The 24,098-nt window shown below is 41.3% G+C and overlaps 1 protein-coding gene and 1 long non-coding RNA gene across 3 annotated transcripts in view; one reads left to right on the top strand and one right to left on the bottom strand.

Annotated features, from left to right (window-relative positions):
- The window catches only part of LOC123874526 (bumetanide-sensitive sodium-(potassium)-chloride cotransporter), a 40,809-nt gene that overhangs the window by 15,295 nt on the left and 1,416 nt on the right, over positions 1-24,098 (top strand). The window contains exons 3-22 of one of the 2 annotated variants that reach the window (XM_045919936.1): positions 1,769-1,883; positions 7,551-7,710; positions 8,649-8,744; positions 9,169-9,338; positions 9,861-10,053; positions 10,580-10,719; positions 11,268-11,465; positions 12,730-12,837; positions 13,292-13,415; positions 13,647-13,768; positions 14,259-14,394; positions 14,578-14,677; positions 14,863-14,974; positions 15,317-15,451; positions 20,354-20,460; positions 21,333-21,379; positions 22,349-22,411; positions 22,820-22,913; positions 23,359-23,495; positions 23,978-24,092. In XM_045919936.1, the coding sequence (XP_045775892.1) occupies positions 1,769-1,883; positions 7,551-7,710; positions 8,649-8,744; positions 9,169-9,338; positions 9,861-10,053; positions 10,580-10,719; positions 11,268-11,465; positions 12,730-12,837; positions 13,292-13,415; positions 13,647-13,768; positions 14,259-14,394; positions 14,578-14,677; positions 14,863-14,974; positions 15,317-15,451; positions 20,354-20,460; positions 21,333-21,379; positions 22,349-22,411; positions 22,820-22,913; positions 23,359-23,495; positions 23,978-24,092 (2,472 nt within the window). Of the gene's footprint in view, positions 1-1,768; positions 1,884-7,550; positions 7,711-8,648; positions 8,745-9,168; positions 9,339-9,860; positions 10,054-10,579; positions 10,720-11,267; positions 11,466-12,729; positions 12,838-13,291; positions 13,416-13,646; positions 13,769-14,258; positions 14,395-14,577; positions 14,678-14,862; positions 14,975-15,316; positions 15,452-20,353; positions 20,461-21,332; positions 21,467-22,348; positions 22,412-22,819; positions 22,914-23,358; positions 23,496-23,977; positions 24,093-24,098 lie in introns of both variants that reach the window. The other variant, XM_045919935.1, reaches the window with a different exon arrangement.
- LOC123874537 lies at positions 1,532-4,974 on the bottom strand. Its single transcript, XR_006797944.1, has 3 exons — positions 4,964-4,974; positions 4,812-4,816; positions 1,532-1,629 (listed from the first exon to the last, which is right to left on the bottom strand). It is a non-coding gene; the product is annotated as an uncharacterized LOC123874537 (long non-coding RNA).

The following is a 24,098-nucleotide window of genomic DNA, read 5'->3' as shown; positions in this document are numbered from 1 at the left end:
GCTGATGCCCGCAGCTTCGCCTACGTGGATTTAGGTTTTTAGAAATTCCGTGGGAACTCTTTGATTTTCCGGGATAAAAAGTAGCTCATGTGCTAATCCAGGATATTATCTATCTCCATTCCAAATTTCAGCCAAATCCGTCCAGTAGTTTTTGCGTGAAGGAGTAACAAACATACACACAAACTTTCGCCTTTATAATAGTGTGATTTTCCATTATGAAAGTGCCCTAAACTGCTATAGCGACATAAATGCATACATGTAAAAAATTTAAATTAGACGTAGGTAGGTACGTACTTATTGCGTAAGTGAAAATTTACATGCGCATTTGAATACCCACATACAATTATTAGTACCTACGCGACAGGTCGAGATTGCAATCGGGGTATAAAGCGCGGGGATGCCGCGTACACTCGCACGTCACTCGCGCTATCCCACACCGGGTTAGCGCGGGGGGGTGTGCGGGGCGTCCCCACCCCGATTGCCATCTCGACCAGTCGCCTACTATACTTTAACTTTAACACGAGCGACATGCCAAAAATGGAGCGTATGTGAGTTTCTTTATTCCACCATAACTTCAAAATACCTAAACAGATCTGTATGTATGGGGCTTGGCTAGAATCTTTACATCATCCCGACTGACTGACTATAATTTTTCACAAAAAAGTCAATTACCTAATGCCAGGGCAGTAGTTTTCTATTTTTTTTAAATGATTGTTATAGCTTGTATTTAATTTTCAATAAATTTTACTTGAATAAATTATGAATATGACAAAAAAATCTTGAATCTCAAGCAAAATTCATTCATCTGGCCCCTCTAGGGTTGAGGTGCAATTAGAGGGAAAGGGTGACACACACAAATAACGTTGACTCCGTTATCAGTGGAAACAGCACTATTTTAGGTCCCACCCACCAACGAGTTATCACTTCGATGAAGCGGGCTCTTAATTAATTATTCTTGCAAAAACTTGCGGCATTTTTGCGTGAGGAAATTTCCATTCAGCTTAACAGAAATACCCGTTGAACAACACCAACAATTCGCATTTCACGAACAAGTTCGAGGCCACTTTTTGTCCGAGCGAGCCTAGTTCTTTGACTGAAGGTTACCGTATAAAACGTCCTCCGATGGATCGGCCTCATTGCTCAGTGACTGTATGATTGAAGTGTCCGTTTGGTAATTATTTAAGCCGTTAGGCAATTCTGAGGAGGTTTTTAGGGTTCCGTACCTCAAAAGGAAAAAGGAACCCTTATAAGATCATTTTGTTGTCTGTCTGCGTGTCGTGTCTGTCAAGAAAACCTATAGGGTACCTCCCGTTGAATTAGAATCATGAAATTTGACAGGTAGGTAGAGCTTATAGCACACGTATACTTGAAATCAAGGACCTAATAGTTTCATAGCCTACCTAGCGTCCAATGTAGGTAACATTTGACGCCGGCCAGTGTCGGTAAAGCCTCTGCGTTTTATTACAAGTTTCCTAACTGTGGCGAACTGTGGTGCTGGCCCAGCAGAATATCCATTTATTTACAACTAGCTCATTCCCGCGACGTCGTTCGCGTGGATTACATAAACAAATCCTTATTTTACCCTCTTAGGGGCTGAATTTTCAAGAATCCTTCCTTAGCGGATGTCAGCTAGCTTCCTTCTTTAATCCTTCCTTAGCTAGCCAAACAGCCCGATCTGTCCATGTAGTTTGAGTTATGCGTTGATAGATCAGTCAGTCAGTCAACTTTTCCTGTGATATACCTATAGATGACTTTCGGTCTTTTCCAGGCACTTTACCCGCGAGGCGTTACCTCGACTTGACAACTACAGAAATGTTCTGTCTCTACACGCTGCGCCGCGACCAACATTGGATGAGCTTCACAACGCATCGCTTTCTAGAAAGGTTTGGGTCTTTTTGATTTGTCAATCGTCATCATTATTATATATCGCCGATTTACTAGTGAGCACAGTCAGAATGAGAAGGGTTTCGACCATATTCTCTTCTTCGTCCATTTCGACTCTTATAGGATCACTTTGTTGTCTGTCTGCCTGACCGTCTGTCAAGAAAACCTAGAATCATGGGCAGGTAAGTAGGTCCGAAAAAAAATCCGAAAATCGTGAATTTGTTTTTTTTTTAATCTTTTATTTAAGTACAGTCTTTTACATTTCTGTATGTCAGCCTGAATTTGTGGTTATATCATAAAAAAATTTTTAATGTGTTTACGAAAAAATAAATTTACTAAATCACATATAGATGACGCAGTCCGTTATTAACTTGCATGTTCTACATAAAAGTGTTAGGTGTTCCTTGTACGATGGTGCGGAACCCTTCGTGTGAGAGTCCGACTCGCACTAGACCGGTTTTTTCAGTTTTATTTCGTCGAGCATAGTTTCAATTCGTGTAAACCTAACATGATGTATAGTGGATAGTGGAAGCTATATGAAGTTTGTAAATATTTAGGTATGCCTCGGACACACCTGAATCAATATCTTCGCATAAATGAAACGCGTGTTTTCCTAACAAGTACCTACTTAATACTACCGTAGCTCGATTCTGTAAAACCTGCATCAATCATTATTACAATCGCAATTGTTGTTATCGTCTTTTATGCTATTCTTGCTGCATCAATGCATTGTCCAAACGAAGGAGAACACACTGACTTTACTACAATCGAAACAAGTCAAGAAAACACTCCCATTAAACTAGTCACACCTATAGAAATACTTAATATAATTAATAAATTGAACCTGAAAAAAGCTCCAGGATATGATCTAATTACTACAGAAATCTTGCGAAACCTTCCAAAAAAAGGAATCGTTAAATTAACGACGCTGATTAATGCAGCATTTAGAATGAAGCACGTCCCTGACTTGTGGAAAGTTGCAGAAGTAATAATGATCGCCAAACCAGGAAAACCACCAAATGAGGTTACATCATACAGACCAATTTCTCTGCTACCAATTATCTCAAAACTTTTTGAAAAGCTACTACTCAGCAGATTAAAACCTATATTGGATGAAAAAAATCTGATTCCCGACCATCAGTTCGGATTCAGGGAAAAGCACTCGACAATCGATCAAGTTCACAGAATAACGAATATAATTGAAAGAACACTAGAAGAAAAGAAAGTTTGTTCATCCGTATTTCTCGATGTAGCACAAGCCTTTGATAAAGTCTGGCATGAAGGTCTTGTTCATAAACTTAAAGTATTACTCCCTCAACCATTCGCAAACATACTTGAATCTTATATATCCGATAGAGTATTTAGAGTGAGGCAAGAGGAAGCCTACTCCAAACTCAAGGAGATCAAAGCTGGAGTACCTCAAGGAAGCGTTCTAGGACCTGTCCTGTATCTCCTGTATACCTGTGATCTTCCACAACCTGATCATAATACCATCGCTACTTTTGCCGATGACACTGCCATCATAGCTGTGGGTAATACTCACCAGGAGGCGGCGGGAAAAGTACAATCAGCATTAAATGAACTCCACAAATGGACGAAAAAATGGCGAATAAAATTGAACGATTCCAAGTCTACCCATATTGATTTTACAAATAAAAAACCGAACTATCACCCTATCTATATTGACCAACAAAAGATACCTTATGCTAATACGGCAAAATATCTTGGATTGACTCTTGACAGCAAGCTACGCTGGAAAGCTCATGTCAAGAAGAAAAAAGAAGACCTAGAGATAAGGTACAAAAAATTGTACTGGCTCATAGGTAGAAACTCTTCACTATCAACACAAAATAAGAAACTCTTGTATAAACAGGTCCTAATGCCAGTGTGGACTTACGGTATCCAGTTGTGGGGTTGTACCAGAAAAAGCAACATTCAAATAATACAGCGATTCCAAAATAAAGTACTCAGGGGTATCATCAATGCACCCTGGTACGTCAGAAATGAAGACATTCATCGCGATCTTCAAATGGACTTCGTGGACTCGGTTATTAGCAAACATGCTAAATCCCACGAACGCAGGCTCCATCAACATGTGAACGTCGAGGCTATCCAGCTCCTCGACAACACAGACCTAAAACGTAGACTTAAAAGGACTAAGCCTTTTGAGCTAGTGTAGTTATAGTGTTAGTGCAGTGTAAAGAACACAAGAAAGAACAAAGTGAAAATTTAGTGCTAGTGCAATATAATGAACACAAGAACAAAGTGTCATAAAATAATAACTAACGATAAACTAAGAAATATGTCAATGGACGGACTCTTAGATATAAGTACTTTTATAAGTTTAGGTTAACATAATATTACTTATTAGCTTTACTCGTAGGCTAGATTGTAATTCTAATAAAGTACTGCTGTCAGTACTTTATGGTTATTAAAAAAAAAAAAAAAAAAAATGCATTGTAGCCAATAGTGAGCGAGCGTCACCCAATCAGCGGTGATTGCGATCGTGACATTGTAGCCGTAATTCTACCGCAATCGAGCTGCTGTGTACCTATACTTGAGGTACTTCAACATAATGAGTAGGAATGATTATTGATTAGCAAGAACTAAGTAGGTACCACAGGCTTAGATAATATCAGGATAATATCATTTCAAGGAAGCAAGTAGGGTCCCACACGGTTTTTATTAAAACGCAAACGCTGGCAGTTTTCCATAATGTTTTCCATTAGGGGGCGATCCGCACTTGACCAGCGTGGTAGATATGGCAAACTGTTGATAACATGCACATGGAAATTCGAAAAAAACAGTCGAAAGCTATTTAATATCAATCTCTCTTGTTTCGTAATAAGATTAACTTTAGGTATATTGCACAATACAATAGGTACCTACAATTTATAAACAAGTTCAAAGTGAAAGATTATTCCTACGGTCACTTTAATCGGCTATCAGAACTGGTCAAGGTTGTCAAGCCGTACATAAAATATAATTTACCACGTGGCCGCTATATCATGTAGGTACCTGGATTGAGACGTATTTGTTTTATAGTCGTAGGCAGTTGTCCCACTGACGACGAGGAAACTACTAGCTATCGAGTATTTTCTCGCTCAAAAAACGTACAATCGATGTATGATTCCGGACAATGAAAGAGAATATTAATAGATAGTTGATCGCTGATTGTGCACACTGCCGGCGAGAAATCTCTCCTCTAGTTTGTCGTAGCGACAAAAGCTAAAGAGCTTTGCCCCTGGATAGTTACCACCCTACCGGCAAAGTCGTGCCGCCAAGCGAAAAAAACTCTCGGCAACGTTCTCTTAGCGGTCAAAACACTCGCGCAGTTTGAGCAGAAATTAATGTATGACGGACGATTGCTCGCCCGTCGCTCATCGCCCAGCGACAATACTATCCCAACTACACAGTCGCTTCTCGCTCGCCAACTCTTTTCCAGTTTTTAGTTCGACTCATTTCTTGCTAATTGTCAGCGGTCGGACAACTGCTTAGCAGGAACCTATTGTATGCGTTTTAATCTTCTATTGTATTGAAGCTTCATTGTATAGACTTGGCCGTAGAATTTATAAAATAAGTACTAGATTTTATGAAATTGATGGATGGATGGATTGGTAAATTTTAAGACAACTTGCAACTTGCGAATATCAATCTTTTCATGCCATATTTTGTCAGCCTCCCAGCTATGGCCGTGGCCATCCTGCTGTCAAAATCATATCTCCCAACGATTTAGTACTCTGGTACGATGAATATAATATATGATACGTAGAACTATAAGAAGCCAAGAATCCGATTATAGTTATGGGCTTAGTAAAATTGCTGTTCCCCTTCCAGGAGTAATAAACCACCTACGTCGTCGTAGATTGCAATATGAGCCGCGCTAATAACGCGCTTGGCCTCTATTTTATGGCGCCTTGCCCCCTGAGCCTCATAATTGACGAGACGATGTAATTACGATGTAGGTATTTTTACCTGTTACATGCAATATCGCGAACAAGACGTTACGTCACAACATCACGTCAAACTTCTAGTACTATCAGACTTCTTACGTCCCCAGCTTTGGATTCTGTCTTTACATCGAATCCCTATAGAGAGAGAGCCCGTGAGTGCCAGACCTTCGTTATTGTATAAAAACTGCGTATTGTCCCTAAAACAGGAAAGAACGATCAGCGACTATGAAGTTTGGATCATGGTGGCTTCGGGAGATAGCAAGGTAACGCACGTGTAAAAAATCTTACGTCAAAGTATAAAGTGTAATTTTTTATATTTTCTTTGGATTACTATTAGAGCCCAACCCCGTGCCAGACACCCTTAAAGTTTAAAAGTTTAAGTTAATCCAAGTGGCCATTGGTCCAAATTGAAACTCGGCCTATCTTCTTTTAGGCTAGATGTACAATACCGTATTATCTGATTAGCCGGGGACCTCCTATAGGTTGCTTTCCTGATATTCCCTGTTTTATCTCTTGCACTTGAAATGCGTTTTTTATCCCCTAATAATAATGATTCCTCATATTATGCATGGTGTACGTTTGAGGAATTGCCTGCACCCCAAATAGCTTGCCATTTATAAGCAGCGATAACATAATACCATGACAATGTCAATTTGATAATGGGACCTCAGGAGTCAGGGCCCTATTAACCCGTCAGTAGGTCAAATTGACCACCATTGCGTCGTAGCTGCCTGGTACTTCTACAACAATTGCATGGGCCACGCTTCAGATGTGACTAATTGATCTACAGAGTTATGAATGACTCAACAGTGCATTGTTTGAAGTTAACGAAGGTATTTCACGTGGGTGGTATTTGGTACTATCTACTTTGATGTGTACTACTTAGCACTTACCTATTATCAGTATTGAACGGTGGTCTATTGTTTATTTTTAAAAAAACCAGCCAAGTGTGAGTCGGACTCGCACACGAAGGGTTCCGTACCATCTTACTAGATATATCTAACACTTTTATGTAGAACACTGCAAGTTAGTGACGGACTGCACCATCTATTATGTGATTTCAACCAATCAGACGTGATAGTGATCGTGACCTTATAGCTGTCGTTTTACCGTAATCGATCACCTGAATATTCTCTTCGCAATAATTGTTAACTTTAAAGAGCGCTCAGGAAATACTTGAATATAATATCATTTTAGCTTTTAGGACCGCCGGCATAAAGAAGTACTATTCCCTTTCTTGGATTCGTATCTCCTTCTTCTTAGACAAGATAAAGTTGAAAACTAAAACCCGACTACGACCGTCTTAATAAACGCTGAAATTTTGCAGTAAAATAGTTTTTCTGTCACTTGGTATATTTTAATCTTGTTGTATATTTATATTCATGAACTCAGAATTTTTTCCTCTTTCACTTGGATATCCGACTCGATAAAATAGCAAAAAATATTTTTGGAGACCCCACTTTTTTTGATGTAGCATCCGTTACGTCAATTTTTTTCGCATAAAATATAGCCTATGTTATCCGGATATTTAGGTACAACGAATTAACTGACACCTCATTCATCAAAATCGGCCCAGTAGTTTAGGCGCTACGGCGGAACACACAGAATCTGGATACAAACATACATACATACATAGACAGCTAAAATCATAATCCTTCCTTTAAGTCGGGTAAGAAATATTATGTGCAAAAATTTGTAAATGGTGTACTCCAGCCAGGTCAGACCCTGGAGAAGGAGCAGGGCGCGCCGGCCATGCTGTCCACCAACGTGAAGTTCGGCTGGGTGAAGGGGGTGCTCATGCGCTGCCTGCTCAACATCTGGGGGGTGATGCTGTTCCTGAGGCTCTCGTGGGTGGTGGGGCAGGCTGGCGTTGGTATGTCCTTGGCTTTATAATTTGATAAGTAGATAAATCTTTTGGAGCTACATGTACACTTTGATTGTATGCCGAGAGGTTTTTAACCAAAATTTGCTTCTTCTTCAGTAAACTTTTTCCTGATGCTTAAGTATCGGGCAAACATTTTGTAAATGATGCCGATAGTTCTGTATCTAGAATATGACACTGAAGGCCTGTTCCATATCTCAACGACTATATTATTAATTGTACACAACTGAAAGTTTCATTGTCAACGAATCAAATAACTGTCAATTTCCCATTTTTTTTGAGATATATTGGTGACCATCAGTAATGACCTAATAAGTGTAGTGTTTATGTACATGCTTACCTACAGCACCTACTTAGGTACGTTTTAATGCTCATACCTTTCAATAAGCATCTGAATTTGGGTGATAAGCACCAATAGGGATGACATGGACAGTGGACTCCCTAACGGCTTATAGGATTTTTTCCGTAGTGGCCAAGAAAAACAAAGCTACATAAATGACTAGCTTACACCCGCGACTTCGTCCGCGTGGATTTAGGTTTTTCGAAAACCCGTGGGAACTCTTTGATTTTCCGGGATAAAAAGTAGCCTATGTACTAATCCAGGATATTATCTATCTCCATTCCGAATTTCAGCCAAATCCGTCCAGTTGTTTATGCATGAAGGAGTAACAAACATACACACACACACACACACACACACGAACACACATACACACAAACTTTCGCCTTTATAATATTAGTGTGATTCGTCGCTAGAAACAGGTCCAGGAAGTGTAACTAAAGCGTAACTAACTTCAGTTACAGCTTTTCGCGCAGATGGCAAAACAATTCATAAGTTCTTGAAATCTTTTGAATTAAAATTGATAATTTGTATATGTGCATGATGGCAATAATGCGTGTTGTGGTGACAAAGTTTGGTGTGTCGGCAGCGCAGGCATCGCTGCTAATACTGACGACGTCGGTGGTCACCACCATCACCGCGCTCTCCATGTCCGCGATCAGCACCAACGGCGTCATTAAAGGAGGTAAGAAGACATTCAACACTTACGAGTTCATATAGGTAAAAGCCATTGAACTGTGGCACCAGGGACGGTACAGGGAAGGCAATTATGTCTTAAAGAAACTTCTTTTGTTTTCCGAACCGGTGGTAGAGTCAAGGCAACACACAGACAGACGTAACATGAGTATAACAACTTGTTCCAGGCTACATGAAATAAATTGACTTTAAGATTTCAAAAGTTAATCGGAATTTTTGAAATTCTTAATCTGAGTTAAGAGCCGCATGATAGAAGTTAGAACGCAGTAAGTTGTCAAGTGCTTTATGTATGGTGAAATGAATAATAATGAATTTTTGATCGAAGCAAATCCATTGCAGTACTCAATATCTAAGCCCCAGCAACAGTTCACCATTAAGTTTACCTTCTTTTACCTGCTTTGTGTTTTACCTAGGCGGGACATATTACATGATATCGCGGTCGCTGGGGCCGGAGTTCGGCGGGTCCATCGGGCTGATATTCTCCATGGCGAACGCGGTGGCCTGCGCCATGTACGTGGTGGGCTTCGGAGAGTCCCTCATCACGCTCATACCGGAGTCTGCTTACATGGTCAGCAAGAGTTGGGTAAGCATGAAAGATTCAAGGGGTACTCTTCCTCAACAACATTATAATTAATTCAATTTTTTGTGGCAGGTAACTTGTGTTTAATTTCTTTCCCAAGACTTTTATCATATTCTGGCATGAACGGCAAATTTTTTTATGAAATATGGATTGGATTAAAAATCCGTTATATGTCATTCTTTATTCGTATTGAAACAGTCAAAGATATTGTAAAGATCTAGATAGGTAAAGCTCATACATTCGTATTTTAAAGAGTGAATACAGATTCGTATGCTTGTGCGTGACACGCATGTGCCTTTCAGCACAGTCTTAGTCACCTCTGGGTAAACGGCACTTATGAGTATGCGGATTTTTGCATCGGCTCCATCAATAGAATGTCCTCAAAATTTCTCCCTTAGAAAACCATTTAAAGTTTTGAAACTCTGGTTCCTCAAAATTTCTCCCTTAGAAAACCATTTAAAACTCTGGTTTCTCAAACTTTTTCCTTTAGAAAACCATTTAAGCTTTTGAAATCGGTTCCCTCAGGACCAAGCGATCTACGGGTGCATAACCATAGTACTGCTGACGGGTATCGTGATAGTGGGGCTGGAGTGGGAGGCCAAGGCTCAGATAGTGCTGCTGTTCATCCTGCTCGCGGCCATTGCGGACTTCTGCATCGGCTCCATCATCGGCCCTAAGGGAGACGTGGAGATTGCCCAGGGATTTGTGGGGTACAATAGTGAGTATGTTGAAACCACAATAAACTCATCTGCGGTACGCAAAGGAGTGAATATTTTTTCATCAGTCCAGTCTTATTATGTTTTTTGTTCTCTCGCTCTAGAGACTAAACGTGTGAACCGATTTTAATAATTCTATACCAATAAGTTTGTCGCAAGATATGAAAGAAATGAAACTTTATGGACTATGGCAAATGGGACATCAAACTTTTGGGACATCAAATGGGACAGGAAACTTTTAAAATGATTGTTCTAATGTTTTTCCTTCAATATGGATTGCCTCATTTAAACTTTCAAGAAAGGAAGGTTAGGAAGGATAGATTGAGTTGTTTCGAAAGAATTTGTTAAAAATTAGTTATTTGATTAAAAATGTTTTCTATTTCTTTTTCTCATATAATTGGAAAAAACTTATCACAAGTTTTGTTTAACATAATCTGTTGTTCCTGAGCAAATTATGGGCATTGAAGTAAATAAGTGCCTCTAGAAGGGCTATTTTAAACAAAAAAACTTGTTGATTTGTTGTTTCAGTGTCCGTCCTACAGAGTAACGTGGGCCCAGACTACAGAATGTTCGAGGGCGTGGAGCATAATTTCTTCTCCGTGTTCTCGATATTCTTCCCCGCTGCTACGGGGATATTGGCTGGCGCTAACATATCTGGAGACCTCAAGGTACTGTCGGCTTCGGAACTCGAGTAGCAATTCCGCGAAACTATTGCATCAAAAACCTGGCGAACTTATGACCTTTTTCTATAAACACGCTACACACAGCTAACGCATGTGTATAATCGTGCCACGTGAATATGATCACTAAGGTGCTAAACGACCTACGCATTACGGTACAGCCTTTACCTGTACATGAGTTACATTACATTACGCAAGTAACAGGTTTAGGAAAAAGAAAGAAAGAAAAATATAGAATGAATATAGGTTTAGTTTTAAAAAATATTTGAGAGATTTAGATAATTGTGTATAATCTACATTGACCACGTTAGAAATATTGCCGTCAAGGCAAAGATTCACAACACCGGGTAACAAATTCTTGAAAATATTTCCCTTCTTAATAAGTTTACTAATATACTTCTTTAATATTGTTCTCTTTTTTTTTCTTTCTGCTTCCCTTCGGCTTATCTTAGTAATCTAAATAATCTATTTTTTTTAGAAATATAACCTTTGTTTGCTTTAAGTTTTCATCATTAAACATAAAAAAATACTTTCAGGACCCCCAAAAATCGATCCCAAAAGGCACACTCCTGGCCATTCTATTGACCACGATATCATATGTCCTGATCGCTTTGATCGCGGGCTGGACTGTGCTTCGGGACGCTTCGGGGGACATCGCGGACGTCGCCAACTGGACTATGGACCAGTGCAGGGTCAACGGTACTTGTGAATATGGACTACATCACAGCAATGACGTGAGAAATTTATATTTTATCACTTCTTTCTATTAGTATCTAGTAAAATCCCCCAAAAATTACCCCAAAAGGGTCACTCCTAGATAGACTGATAAATAGTACAAAACTTTATTGCACACAAAACATGAAATAAACAAAACAAAAAAAAATTCAAAAGAAAAAAAAAACCGACTTCAAAAACGACAAACACTAAAAAGTAAAAAATAACTTTTGTTTAGCTACACGTGTAATGCACCTAGGTATGAAGTCGAGCGAGCATATTAAAACAAAATTAAAAATCCAAGAGTGAAGCTCGCCCGACGTTTTATTTTTCTTTTGAAAATTTTTTATTTCACAATTTTTAGTGGCCCCACTGTACTATAATATGCTGTGCCCAGTTAAAACCCTACTGTTTACTAAGCTATTACACTGATCGCGAGCAATTTGCTCCTATCCATTGAGGAGTTCTGTTCTCCATCTCCGAAGATATTCATCAGATCTTCACCAAATTTATATGGGACCACCTGCACAGTATACCCTTTCAAACAAAAAAAATAATTTCCAAATCGGTCCAGGGGTCTTTGAGTAATCGGGGAACATACATAAAAAATAAAAAAAATAAAAATAAAAAAGATCCCGACGAATTGAGAACCTCCTCCTTTTTTGGAAGTCGGTTAAAAACAAAGAAACTAAAAACTAAAAAGAATTGTTTGCATATTCAAGATTTTTTATTTGCAGAAATATTTTTTACAATAAGATGTTATTGGGTACATATTGTCCAGTAAAAATGTTTCACCTTACATAATCAGGCATGCAAAATTTGTACAAAGTACAATTCATATTGAAACTATTCTTTGAATTTCAAAAATTCATCTATTATGTAGAAGCACCTTTCTATTAGCCACCGTAGGCCTAGATATATTAGCTAGCAAAGACATGGTAATTCTGATCGTACTGATCACGGGCTGGACTATGCTTCGGGATGCTTTAGGGGAAATTCCCCAAAATTGGAGCAGTGCCAACATCTTCTTCCTGCGTCGTTTCCTCAATTTTGAGGATCGTGGCTCCCCTTTGACGCAATCCTTGCTACGCTAAGTGCCAACATAGAGCGGTGGAAATCCGAAAGTTCGGCGGTTCAAACCTCATCCGTTGCACTATTGCCGTACCCACTCCTAGCACAAGCTTTGCCCTTAGTTAGAAGCGAAAGGGGAATATTAGTTATGATTAACATGGCTAATATTATTTAAAAAACTTTGAAGTCAGAGATTGATCTCTATGTCTACAGGTAATTCGCCTGGTGTCTGCATTCGGTCCATTGATCTACGGAGGGTGTTTTGCCGCTACTTTATCTTCGGCACTCGCTTCGCTTGTGTCTGCTCCTAAAGTGTTTCAGGTAACCTACGCTTAAAATCTAATACCTACTTCTATATATCAAAATTACTTCGTCAGAATCTCATTTAATGTATTTAATTAGCAATTACACACAATATTATCATGCGCTTTTTTTTCTCAGGATTCAAGAGACACTAGATAGCCCGTTTGTTTAACTTTTATTTAACTTACCGATCTCAGTTACTGACGCTATAAATTTTAAGTACGTCTTTGCATAACCGTAATTGTGTTAATTTTCTAAAGTACGAATACTATGAATTAACTGATTTGCGAAACTTTTTCAATATCCACGCTTTCTTCCGGTCATTCGTCGTTAATGCCATCGACCGCTGGCGCATGCGCTGAGAGAGAGATATTGACTGCGCGAGTACGAGAGAGAGTGCGAAGTCTCGGGTATCATCTTATAATTCCTTGTACTGTTTAATGGAAATGAAAGGCAAATGTATTTCTTGCAGGCACTGTGTCAAGACAAGCTGTACCCGTACCTGGAGTTCTTCGCGAAAGGCTACGGGCCCAACAGCGAGCCTGTACGAGGATACGCACTGACTTTCGTCATCGCCATTTCTTTTATACTCATGGGTAAGATTTTTCATAAATTTACAATTTTTATGATACTGTTTTTACCTACACTGCAAGGTTTCTAAATAATGTTTAAAAACTACTTTCTAAGGCCTATATTTCAATGCAAAGCGCTGCATTGAAATATTGATTTGAACGAGATTTTTTTACTATTTATAATTTTTTTGATAAAAACAAGTTATTAAGGTTTTTTTATCTAGAAATTTTCCATGACAAGAGACCTCTTTCCAGGTGGGCTCAACCAAATAGCACCGTTGATTTCCAACTTCTTCCTCGCGGCGTACGCGCTTATCAACTTCGCCACCTTCCACGCGAGCCTCGCTAAGCCGGTTGGATGGAGGCCTACTTTCAGGGTAAACCGGCTACATTCTACCAGGGATATCATAGAGCTTAGGGAGTGCTTCCGAAAAGCACATACCTCAGATGAAGATGGGTGTAACAACATATTATGACCTCCTAATCACGGATATCATAACGAAAATGGGAAAATTTAATTTTAATCAAATGAATGAGGCGAAAATTTTGAGTTTATACATATAAATATAGTGCAATGTTACACCGAGCAATAGAAAAACAGAAAGAAGAAAGAGAAAATTTTACTTCTATATACAACTAGCGCTATCTATCGGCAGTTCTCGGGCAGTAGTCGGGTTTTAGTGCTGTTTAACTTTATCTTGTTGCTTTTATTTTTTGGGTCGCTTTTGAAGCACTTATTACAAGTCCTGTAGATACTCATATCGCTGCAGTCGAAGCATAAGACTTTGCTTGTTTGTTCTACTTGAAATAAATGAATTTTGATTTATATTTTCGATAATTTTGGTTATGTATAATAATTTGTTCCAGCTATACAACATGTGGTTGTCCCTGGTCGGCGCGATAGTGTGTGTGGCCATCATGTTCGTCATATCTTGGAGTACGGCCCTGCTCACCATCGCTTGCCTCCTTGCGCTGTACCTCCTCGTCTCATATAGGAAACCAGGTATGTATTCGAAAATTAATGATAGCAAATTGTCTCTATCGCTCGTTTACAAAAAGACAAGGATAGCGATATTTAGTTAGTTTTGAAATTACTTGTATGTTAAATTAAATACTTGTGTATTGTACTTTTCCGCCTCTACCTCGCTCGCCAATTGAAACTTTATTTTCTTCAATTTTTTTCAAGACGTGAACTGGGGGTCTACTACGCAAGCGCAGACGTACAAAGCTGCGCTCTCTGGGGTCCATCAACTGAATAGCGTCACGGAACATGTTAAAAATTACAGGTGAGGTTGATATCTTTCTTTCTTCTCTTGCTTTTCTCAGTGCCACAAAAAATCAGAACAACGGTAAAAAAACTAGCTTTAGAGCGTGTCAAGTTCGAAAAAGTTTTACTTCAACCACGCGTAAAGGTTACACACTCTATTAAAAAAAAAGTTAGGTTTATGATTGAAAAAGTTGTGTATTTCAGGCCGCAAATATTGGTGTTAACGGGCTTCCCAGGCGAGCGTCCCATGCTCACCGACTTTACGTATCTACTCACCAAAGGGCTGTCTTTGATGCTCTGTGGACACATTCATCAGGTACTTCTTTCATACTAATCCACACTTATTTCTTTGTTTTGTTATTTTATCAAATTACATTAAATAAGTTAGGCTGATATACCTGCGCAGAAATCTTTTGGATGGCGCGAAAATATCTCAGCCAATCATAGCTCGCGTCCGCGTGTACGCGAGAATTTTGAGCGAGACAGCACGAGTCTCTATGATTTTTGTGTTTAAAACCTTTACGTCAAGTAATAAGGTCTGTATTTGATTGTTGTGCACTTGGTTTTATTCGGCGTTAGGTAGCGCTTTTCGGGGCCAACGAATTGTGCGAATGTGACATATAAAAGTGGTTGTACTGTAATGGAGGATTTGTTCCAGACCCCAGTGAACCACCGAACGCGGGAAGCGTTAACGAATCGAGCTTACCATTGGTTCGTGAAGAGGAAGATAAAGGCGTTCTACACGCTCGTCGATGACGTCACATTCAAAGATGGCGCCAGTGCGCTTATACAGGTAACAACATAGCGACAAAACGACTGTTCGATGCATCTGGGTTGCTAACAAGACGTAAAGATTAAGTAGATGTAGATATATGACACTATCTATACATATATGTATAAAAAGATTTGCCTTGACTGACTGACTGATCTATCAACGCACAGCGTAAACTGGTGGGGTTAGAAAGTTTAAATTTTGACAGTAGGTATTGACAGGTCAGGTGGTGAAGGTGAAATTGCTTTCGATGGCGTGCGGTGTGGTTGTAGAAAATGGTGGAGGGTGGAATAAGGTCAAACAACTCCTCCGAACACTCCCCTTAATGCGGCTACATTAAGGTGAATGCCCAACAACGCCATAATTATTGCGATAATCAACGCGTTAAACTGAGTCTAATGCTAATTGAATTGGGGTTAAAATTGCCTAACGCTATACGGCATTGTGAATACCGTTGTACGTTGATCGTGGCTACATCTACGTTTAACGGGAAACGCCGATGAACATCGCGTTGTTGGCCGTTAATGTGTCCGGGACTGTAACGTTCAGAGGGCGAAGGGAAATAAATTAGGCACAAACTATATTTCCGTAATCCATTTTACTTCGTGGCGATTACATGACTGACGCGGGTATTCCAGTTTTCTATGTACCCACATTACACCCCCACACTTAATAAATACTTAAAATCTTACATACTAAACTATAAAAATACTAAAGTCTATTCTAAATACAAAATAAAAGCAAATCAAAGTTTATTAAAAGGTTTCCTTATTCTACATTGTCTCAGTGGACGCGGCTCCGGCGTTATTGCGTGAGCCGGTGAGGTACTGCGGCGGCGGGTCTGAGCCGGAGACTCGTTACTCTCCACGGCATCTTGGAACTCCGGTGAAGCCGAAGTATTCGTATGGGCCTTATCTGACCCTGTCGAGCTACCCGGTGTAAACGGCGCTTCAATGTCACCTCGTGTGGACCGCTCCGGCTGGACCTGCTCCGATAAAGCCGCCGGCGATTGAGGATCTGTGCTAGACTCCTGATTTAAGCTTGTAGTAGGACAAGCGAGAGAAAACCTGGTGGACCGTTTCTTAAGCTGATCGATGTGCCTATGAACTAAGTCTCCATCCTGACCTCTGACTTTATAATTGCTTGGACCGGTACATTCCACGACCTGACCCGGGACCCACTTTTCTCTCTTAAGATACTGCCTATACCACACTTCATCCTCTGGTTTTACCTCCCTTTCTACTCCTTTCGCCATTTCTCTTTGATGTTGCTGTACCTTAGCTACTTTCCTCTCCCTATCCGGTTTTAAAGCATCTAGTTTGGTCCGAAGCCGCCTACCTAACAGCAACATGGCGGGGCACTCCCCGGTGGTCGAATGTTCCGTATTCCTATAATGCATCAAAAAGGTCCAGAGAGCCCTGTCTACGTTCTGTCTCTCTGACACCGCTTTCTTAATCACGCGTTTTAGTGTTCTCACTGCGTTTTCCGCTAAACCGTTCGAGGCGGGGTGGTACGGAGCCGTAAAAATATGCTCGATCCCGTTACTTTGTGTAAAGTTCCTAAACTCCGTGCTGGCGAAATAGCTCGCATTGTCCGTTATTATCTGTTTAGCTAACCCGAATCTACTGAATAACTCCGTAAGTCTGTCAATAACTACCGTAGACGCCGTATTCGGCACCTGGAATACTTCTATCCATTTAGACGTTGCATCTACGATCACTAAATACGTTTTTCCAAAAATAGGGCCCATGAAATCCAGGTGGATCCGTGACCAAGGTCTATTAGGCCACGGCCACATACGTACGGCTTGCTTCGGCGGCGCGTCCGCCTGCGCCGCGCATACCTCGCATCCTTGGCATACACGTTGTATAGACTCGTCTAACGAAGGCCACCAAACGTAACTGCGTGCTAAAGACTTAGATTTCACTATTCCCATGTGAGGCTCATGAATCATTTTCAACACTCTATCCCTACATGTCTCCGGAACCACTAACCTATGACCCCACATCACGCATCCCAGCTCTTCATACAACTCATTTTTGCGATTAAAATAAGGTTGCAAATTAGTAATACTATTCTCCGTGGGCCAACCGTCCCGTAAGTAACTAAGTATTTTCGATAAATCTGGGTCCCTAGTCGTATGTTTTTTTATCTCATTGTAATCTAACAGCAAAGCTTCCTGGATAAAGTGTAAGTAGGTCTGCTCCGGTACCTGCCGAGCCGCGAGTTGTTTACCTGTCATCGGTAACCTTGACAAACCGTCTGCCCCGTTCTTATCGGTACGCACGTACTCGATATCGAATGTGTACGCGGACAAAATAATAGCCCAGCGCTGCATACGGCTAGCCACCATCGTCGGTATCCCCGTGTGCGGGCCAAAGATCGACACTAAAGGCTTGTGGTCGGTACGCAAGGTAAAATGCCGACCATATAAATATTGATGAAACTTATGAACGGAAAATATAATTGCAAGCGCTTCGCGATGTATTTGGGAATAATTTTTTTCTGCATCATTTAGTGTCCGCGATGCGTAGGCCACCGGTCGCTCACAGTCCCCATTCCGACTCGGTTGAGAGAGGACTGCACCTATGCCCTTCGCGCTCGCGTCGCATGTTACGATAAGTGGCCGCGCGGGATCATAATGCGATAACACCTCTGCACTAGTTAATAAGGTCTTAACTTCTTTGAACGCCCGCTCGCATTCCTTTGACCAAACCCATTTCGTATCTCTTTTCAACAACTCATATAAAGGTACTAGTCTCGCACTCATATTCCTAACGAATTTCGCGTAAAAATTTACCAAACCTAAAAATGAACGTAGTTCAGTTACATTGCTGGGCCTAGGTATCTTTGTTATGGCTTCAATTTTATCTGGGTCCGTTTTTATGCCCTCCTTATTTAATACATAGCCTAAATATTTTATCTCATCTACCAGGAAAACGCACTTATTACTTTTTAATTTTAACCCGTAACGGTGTAACCTACTAAAGACCGACTCGACCGCCCGCAAATGTTCCTGCCTGTTCTTTCCTCCAATTACTACGTCATCCAAGAACACTTCAACATTAGGTATATCCTGTAATAAGTTAGACATTATACGTTGAAAAATTCCCGCACTCGACGCTAGTCCATAAACTAATCTATTATACCGGTATAAACCCCTATGAGTATTTATTACGGTAATATTTTTGGAATCATCCAGTTCAATCTGATTATACGCTTGCGACAAGTCTATCTTCGAAAAGTAATTCGAGCCGCTTAAGCGAACGATTAAATCATCGATCCTAGGCAAAGGATAACGATCAACTAACAAAACGGGATTCACTGTAGCCTTGTAGTCCGCACAAATCCTCAAAGAACCGTCAGCTTTATTTACCGGTACAAGAGGCGAAGCCCAGTCCGAACAGTCCACCGGCTCGATGACTCCATCCCGCAGCATCGCGTCGAGCTCGGCATCGACGCGATCGCGCAGGGCGTACGGCAGGGCCCGAGCACGGTGGAACACGGGAGTCGCCCCCTCGCGCACTCTTAGGGTCGCCTTGCCTCCGGAGTACCGACCCAGACCGCCGCTAAACAGTTCTTTATACCTGTCAACCAAATTCCTTAATTCATTATCCAAGCAACCTAATCCCCTGGTTTCGCTAATTTTATGACAATTACTAAATAAGGGGATCTTAATTTTTAACTCTGTTAACCATTGCCTACCTAAGAGAGATGTAGTCCCGCCTTCGATAACAAATAATTCTAAGTTCTTCTTTATTTTACCGTAACTCACGACCGGCTTGATAACCCCTACCGGTTTAAGCACTGAGCCATCATAAAAATTAAGTCTTACACTCGTGGGTTCTAACCTTATTTTACTAAAATGTTCCTCATATGTATGATTATTAATACACGAAACCGCAGTTCCCGTATCTACCTCCATCTTGACCTCAACATTATCTATAAGCACTGGCAAACTCACCGCCTTGTAATCGTTCAAACAGAGATGGTGGAAATCACTTTCCACTTCCTCCTCACTGGCTATTCCTTCCGCGTCCCCGTAGTGCACCGCATTGAATCTTCCCGAGCCAGCGCCGGCCTCCTGAACGCAGGCGCGCCGAATATGGCCCCGGGATTGACACCGGGAGCACACGTAATCCCGGAATCTACAGGCTTCATAGCTGTGGAGCGTGGACGTGCAACCCTTACAACGGTACCCTGTCCCCTTCACACTGCTCCTGGTTCGCGCTCCCGCGCCGTTCCGCGCCGCACTCTGGCCCTGCACACTTCGGGCGCGCGCGGCCGACCGCCGCCACCGCCCGTTCTCCGTCCCGGCCATCGTATGGAAGGCCGCGGCCGCGGCGCCGTCCGCGCCGCGCGCTGCCCCGGCGGCCTCCGCCGCTCCCGCCGTGTCCACTGCCGCCGCGTCCCGTTCCGCGGCCTCTAACGAGTTGGCGAGTTTCACCGCGTTGGCGAAACTAATCGTTTCCTCCTCCGCGAACAACCTTTGTCGGATGAGATCGCTCCTCAATCCGCACACGAACTGGTCTCGCAGGTTCTCGTTCAAATTATCCCCCAGCTTACAATGGCGCGTCAACTTCTTCAACTCGGCGACATAGCTGGCTATATTCTCGTCCGCCGCCTGTCTTCTCTGTCTAAATCTGAATCTCTCTGCCAAAACTGAAGGAGCCGGTTGTAAATGCCGACGTAATAACTCGATTGCGTCCTCATATTTCAACTCTGCCGGTTTCTTTGGGCTAGACAGGTTGACTAGAAGCTCGTAAGCCTCATCTCCCATCACCGCTATCAACGTAGGTAGCTTGAGGTCCGTAATCCATTTTACTTCGTGGCGATTACATGACTGACGCGGGTATTCCAGTTTTCTATGTACCCACATTACAGGGACATTATGGAGATTGATTCGATGCTTTATGTTTTTAGGCGAGTGGTGTGGGCAAGCTCAAGCCCAACATCCTATTGATGGGCTTCAAAGAGGACTGGCGGACTTGCGACCGCACGGAGCTGGCGGATTACGTCGATGTTATGCAGTGAGTACAGTTTTCTAGCCCATTACTGAAACTTAAGTCTTTTTGTGTTAAATATAACCTAAAAACAAACATGAATAATAGACAATCATGTCTTTTGCTTATGTTCCGTTCCACCCAGTATTCTTTGAGAGCTCTGTACTCGAAATTGTACAGAAATTATTAAAAAAAATCAGCAATGTTTATCATTCCCCTTTCCCCTCTAACTAAGGCGTAAAGCTAGTGGTAAAAATATGTTTGACAATAGTGCAACGGGCGGGGGTTGAATTTAAGGGGGTTGCATTTGCACAATAAGCGGCTGAGTGCTGCTGACTGTATGAAAACTGATTTAATTTTGAAATCAAACCAGTAACCGCAAATATTAAAATAACCTTTTTACACTGTGTTCAGGTTTTTTTTTTTACGTGAATAATTTATATACGATGTTTTAATTTGATTTTTTTTATACCATTTGTACATTTTAATATTTTCTGACATACATTGTAAGGTGCATACATCTGCTAAAAGAAGATATTTATTAGAAGAATAAAGTCGGTACGTAACTAGGGGAATTTGAGCCTAAATGGTTAATTTTGTGTGAAGAGGCTACGAAAAATCGTTCTTATAGTATCAAAAACTTTACATACTATCCATATAATATAAGGGACCAATCTATGTTTAACAATCTGTAGTTCCATTTTATTTAGTATATTTTAACCACAAACGATACCGAAAAATTCTCATATTTGTAACATATTTGAAAAGCATTGCAAACGCACAATTAATTTAACAACTCTCTTTTATGTTTCGGGAACTTAGATATTTATACTCCATCTATCACGGATGATCTAACATAGGCATATACAAAGTTCTGAATGTTGTATTTCCGTTGAAAGCAAAGCCCTGGACGTGCACATGGCGCTGGCGCTGCTGCGCGTGGAAGGTGGGTTGTACACGCGCGACGCGCTCGACGACGACTTGCAGGCCTACCTCGACGACGCGTACGCCCGAGACCTCTCCGCGCTCTCGCGTGAGTACACGCCCTTACTGGCCTGCGGACCGCTGCATGACTACACGCCTTTACAATACCGGTATCCTGCATAGATACGCTGGGTCTCCCGCGTGAGTACACGCTTTTACTGAACACTGCATGGATTTTGAGGGTTCCATTCCATCAGCCTGTATGCGTCCACTGCTGGACATAGGCCTTTCCAAGAGCGTACCACCAAACACGGTCCTCCGCCTTCCTCATCCACCGGCTCCCTGCCGCCTTCTTCAGGTCATCGGTCCAGCGGGCTGGATGGCGTCTTACATTGCGCTTACCGGCACGCGGTCTCCACTCCAGAACACGTGTGCCCCATCGGCCGTCGGTTCTTCGCGTTTGGAGGGTTATAATATCACATGAATACACGCCTTTACAAGGTTTCACCAACTACTACACAACACAAGTCTCACCAAGATTGCACTTCATATGACTTGCACTGTAGTATAGAAAGGAGGGACGCGTGGAAGGCGGGTCGTACACGCGTGAGTACACATTTACAGGCCTGCTGATCGCTGCATGAGTGCACGGATATGCCCCTAACACGTGCTGCCAAGCGATTAAGCGTTCCGGTACGATACCTTGTAGAAACCTTTCAACTTTGACTGCATCATCACTTATCACCAGGTGAGATTGCAGTCAAAGGTTAACTTGTATCTAAATAATAAAAAAATATGCTCACAGGTGACACTCATTTACAATAGTGTACATACTAAATACATGAATGCGCTGACATGGTATTTAGATCTGATCAGTTGCACTGCTATGCAATATGCCTCGATATTCAATACTCGGTTTTTTGGCCTTGTTTTTAATACTTTAATCATGTGTTTTAAAGCGATGCTATAGAGTTGTGTTTACGCCCCGCAGGTTCAATGGGTGATAGCTGCAAGGATTCGAAATCTACTGAAAGTTTGAACACTCAATCCAGAGGTGAGGTTTATAAGTTTCACGGTTCACTAATTAGCTGAGTTTCTAGACCTGGCTATTGTGGATAATTAATATTATTATTAATACTGAATGTGGATAATTTTATGTCAGTCAGTCCACACATTTACAGTCTTAAACTTTTTTCCTTTACTTGTGCTATAAAATATTGCGACCTGCATTGTTCTCGAATCTAGGTCAACGAAAAGTGGCCTATAGGTGTTGATTCCTTTGAGGGACAAACAGATAGACAACGAAGTGATCCCATGAGGATTCCTTTTTGCCTTGGGAGGTACGGAGCCCTCAAAAGAATTGTTATGACAATGAATAGGGATTGTCTCTGTCGCACTTTGTTTTCCATAATAAAATAACAGACAAATAGAAATGGACGGCTTGATTTTGGCATTGTTGCAGGCAGCAGTTTGTCGGACGTGTCCATAGCGTCGGGCGAGTTGCCGAAAGTATCTCCCGACCCCACTGGGAAGTTCCAGAAGCAGAATAAAGAAAGGTAACATAGTTACATTGTTTGTTTGTAAAGGCAACTCTGAAGTTCAAGTGAGCGTTCACGGAATGCTATTGACATATCTAAGGCATTAATCTATTTTTAATTATTATTATTAAGATTGTGTTAATCATAAAACTTTGTTACTTAAACTAAGGCACTATTGCATCAAAATCATTGCGCTTGATCTCATTGCATCTCATCTTAATGACAGAATTCAATGAGTATTTATAAATAAAGTGAAATTGCAAGGCTCATCTGCCTTAATGGGTGGGACACAGGGGTCAATATTGGGTCCTTTTCTATTTTTGGTGCATATAAATGGTAAATACGAGTATGTGGCGCCATTTATATGCACTTATATAGCGTGATTTTTTTTAACTTAATTCGTTATTTTGGTGGGGCAGTCGTGTTTTTAATTTTTTTTATTGCAATTTGTTGAATTCGTCAGTAAATCCCTGAGCGACGTGGTCCGCCGCATCGGCATCGTGAACAGGACTCGGCGCGTGTCTTCCTTCACGTCCGTGGAGCAGTTCACTAAGAAGCAGTCCGGCACTGTGGACGTGTGGTGGCTGTATGACGACGGCGGTACGTACTCCTCAATATGACGGAGATTTTTCAGTACCATGTAATTTTAAAATAGTAATATTTCTTAAAACATACTCAGATTTACATATAAATTAGTCGCTAAATTAAATCCAATTTTCTCTTTTTTTGCGTTAGTGTGCGTGCAATCGTACCGCAACGTTGTTGAAAAGAGCAACCGCCAAGTTTCTTGGTGGTTCTTTTCGGTATAAACGGCATTCCGTACCAGTGGTGAATTATATTGACGATTCAAAAGCACTTGTAAAAGTTTATTTGAATAAAAATATATTCTACTCTATTCTATAAAGGACCTACATATAGTTCGCGACAGGTCGACAAGGCAATTGGGGTGGGAACGCCCGCACTGCCGCACAGTGCGGTATAGCGCGGGCGCTGTGTGTACGGCGCGTACCCACCCCGATTGTCATGTCGATCTGCCCGAACTATATTTACGTGCGTGTTTAAATGCTCCATATTGTACGCAGGTCTAACGCTACTGCTGCCGTACATCTTGTCGACGCGACGTGCGTGGGCCGCATGTCCATTACGTGTTTTTACACTCGCTAACAAAAACACTGAGATGGAGATCGAAGAACGAAAGTAAGT

Source organism: Maniola jurtina, chromosome 18, assembly GCF_905333055.1.
Source record: "Maniola jurtina chromosome 18, ilManJurt1.1, whole genome shotgun sequence".
Taxonomy (NCBI): Eukaryota; Metazoa; Arthropoda; class Insecta; order Lepidoptera; family Nymphalidae; genus Maniola; species Maniola jurtina.
The sequence above is the reverse complement of the archived record's forward strand: the minus strand, read 5'-3'. Positions and strand labels throughout refer to the sequence as shown.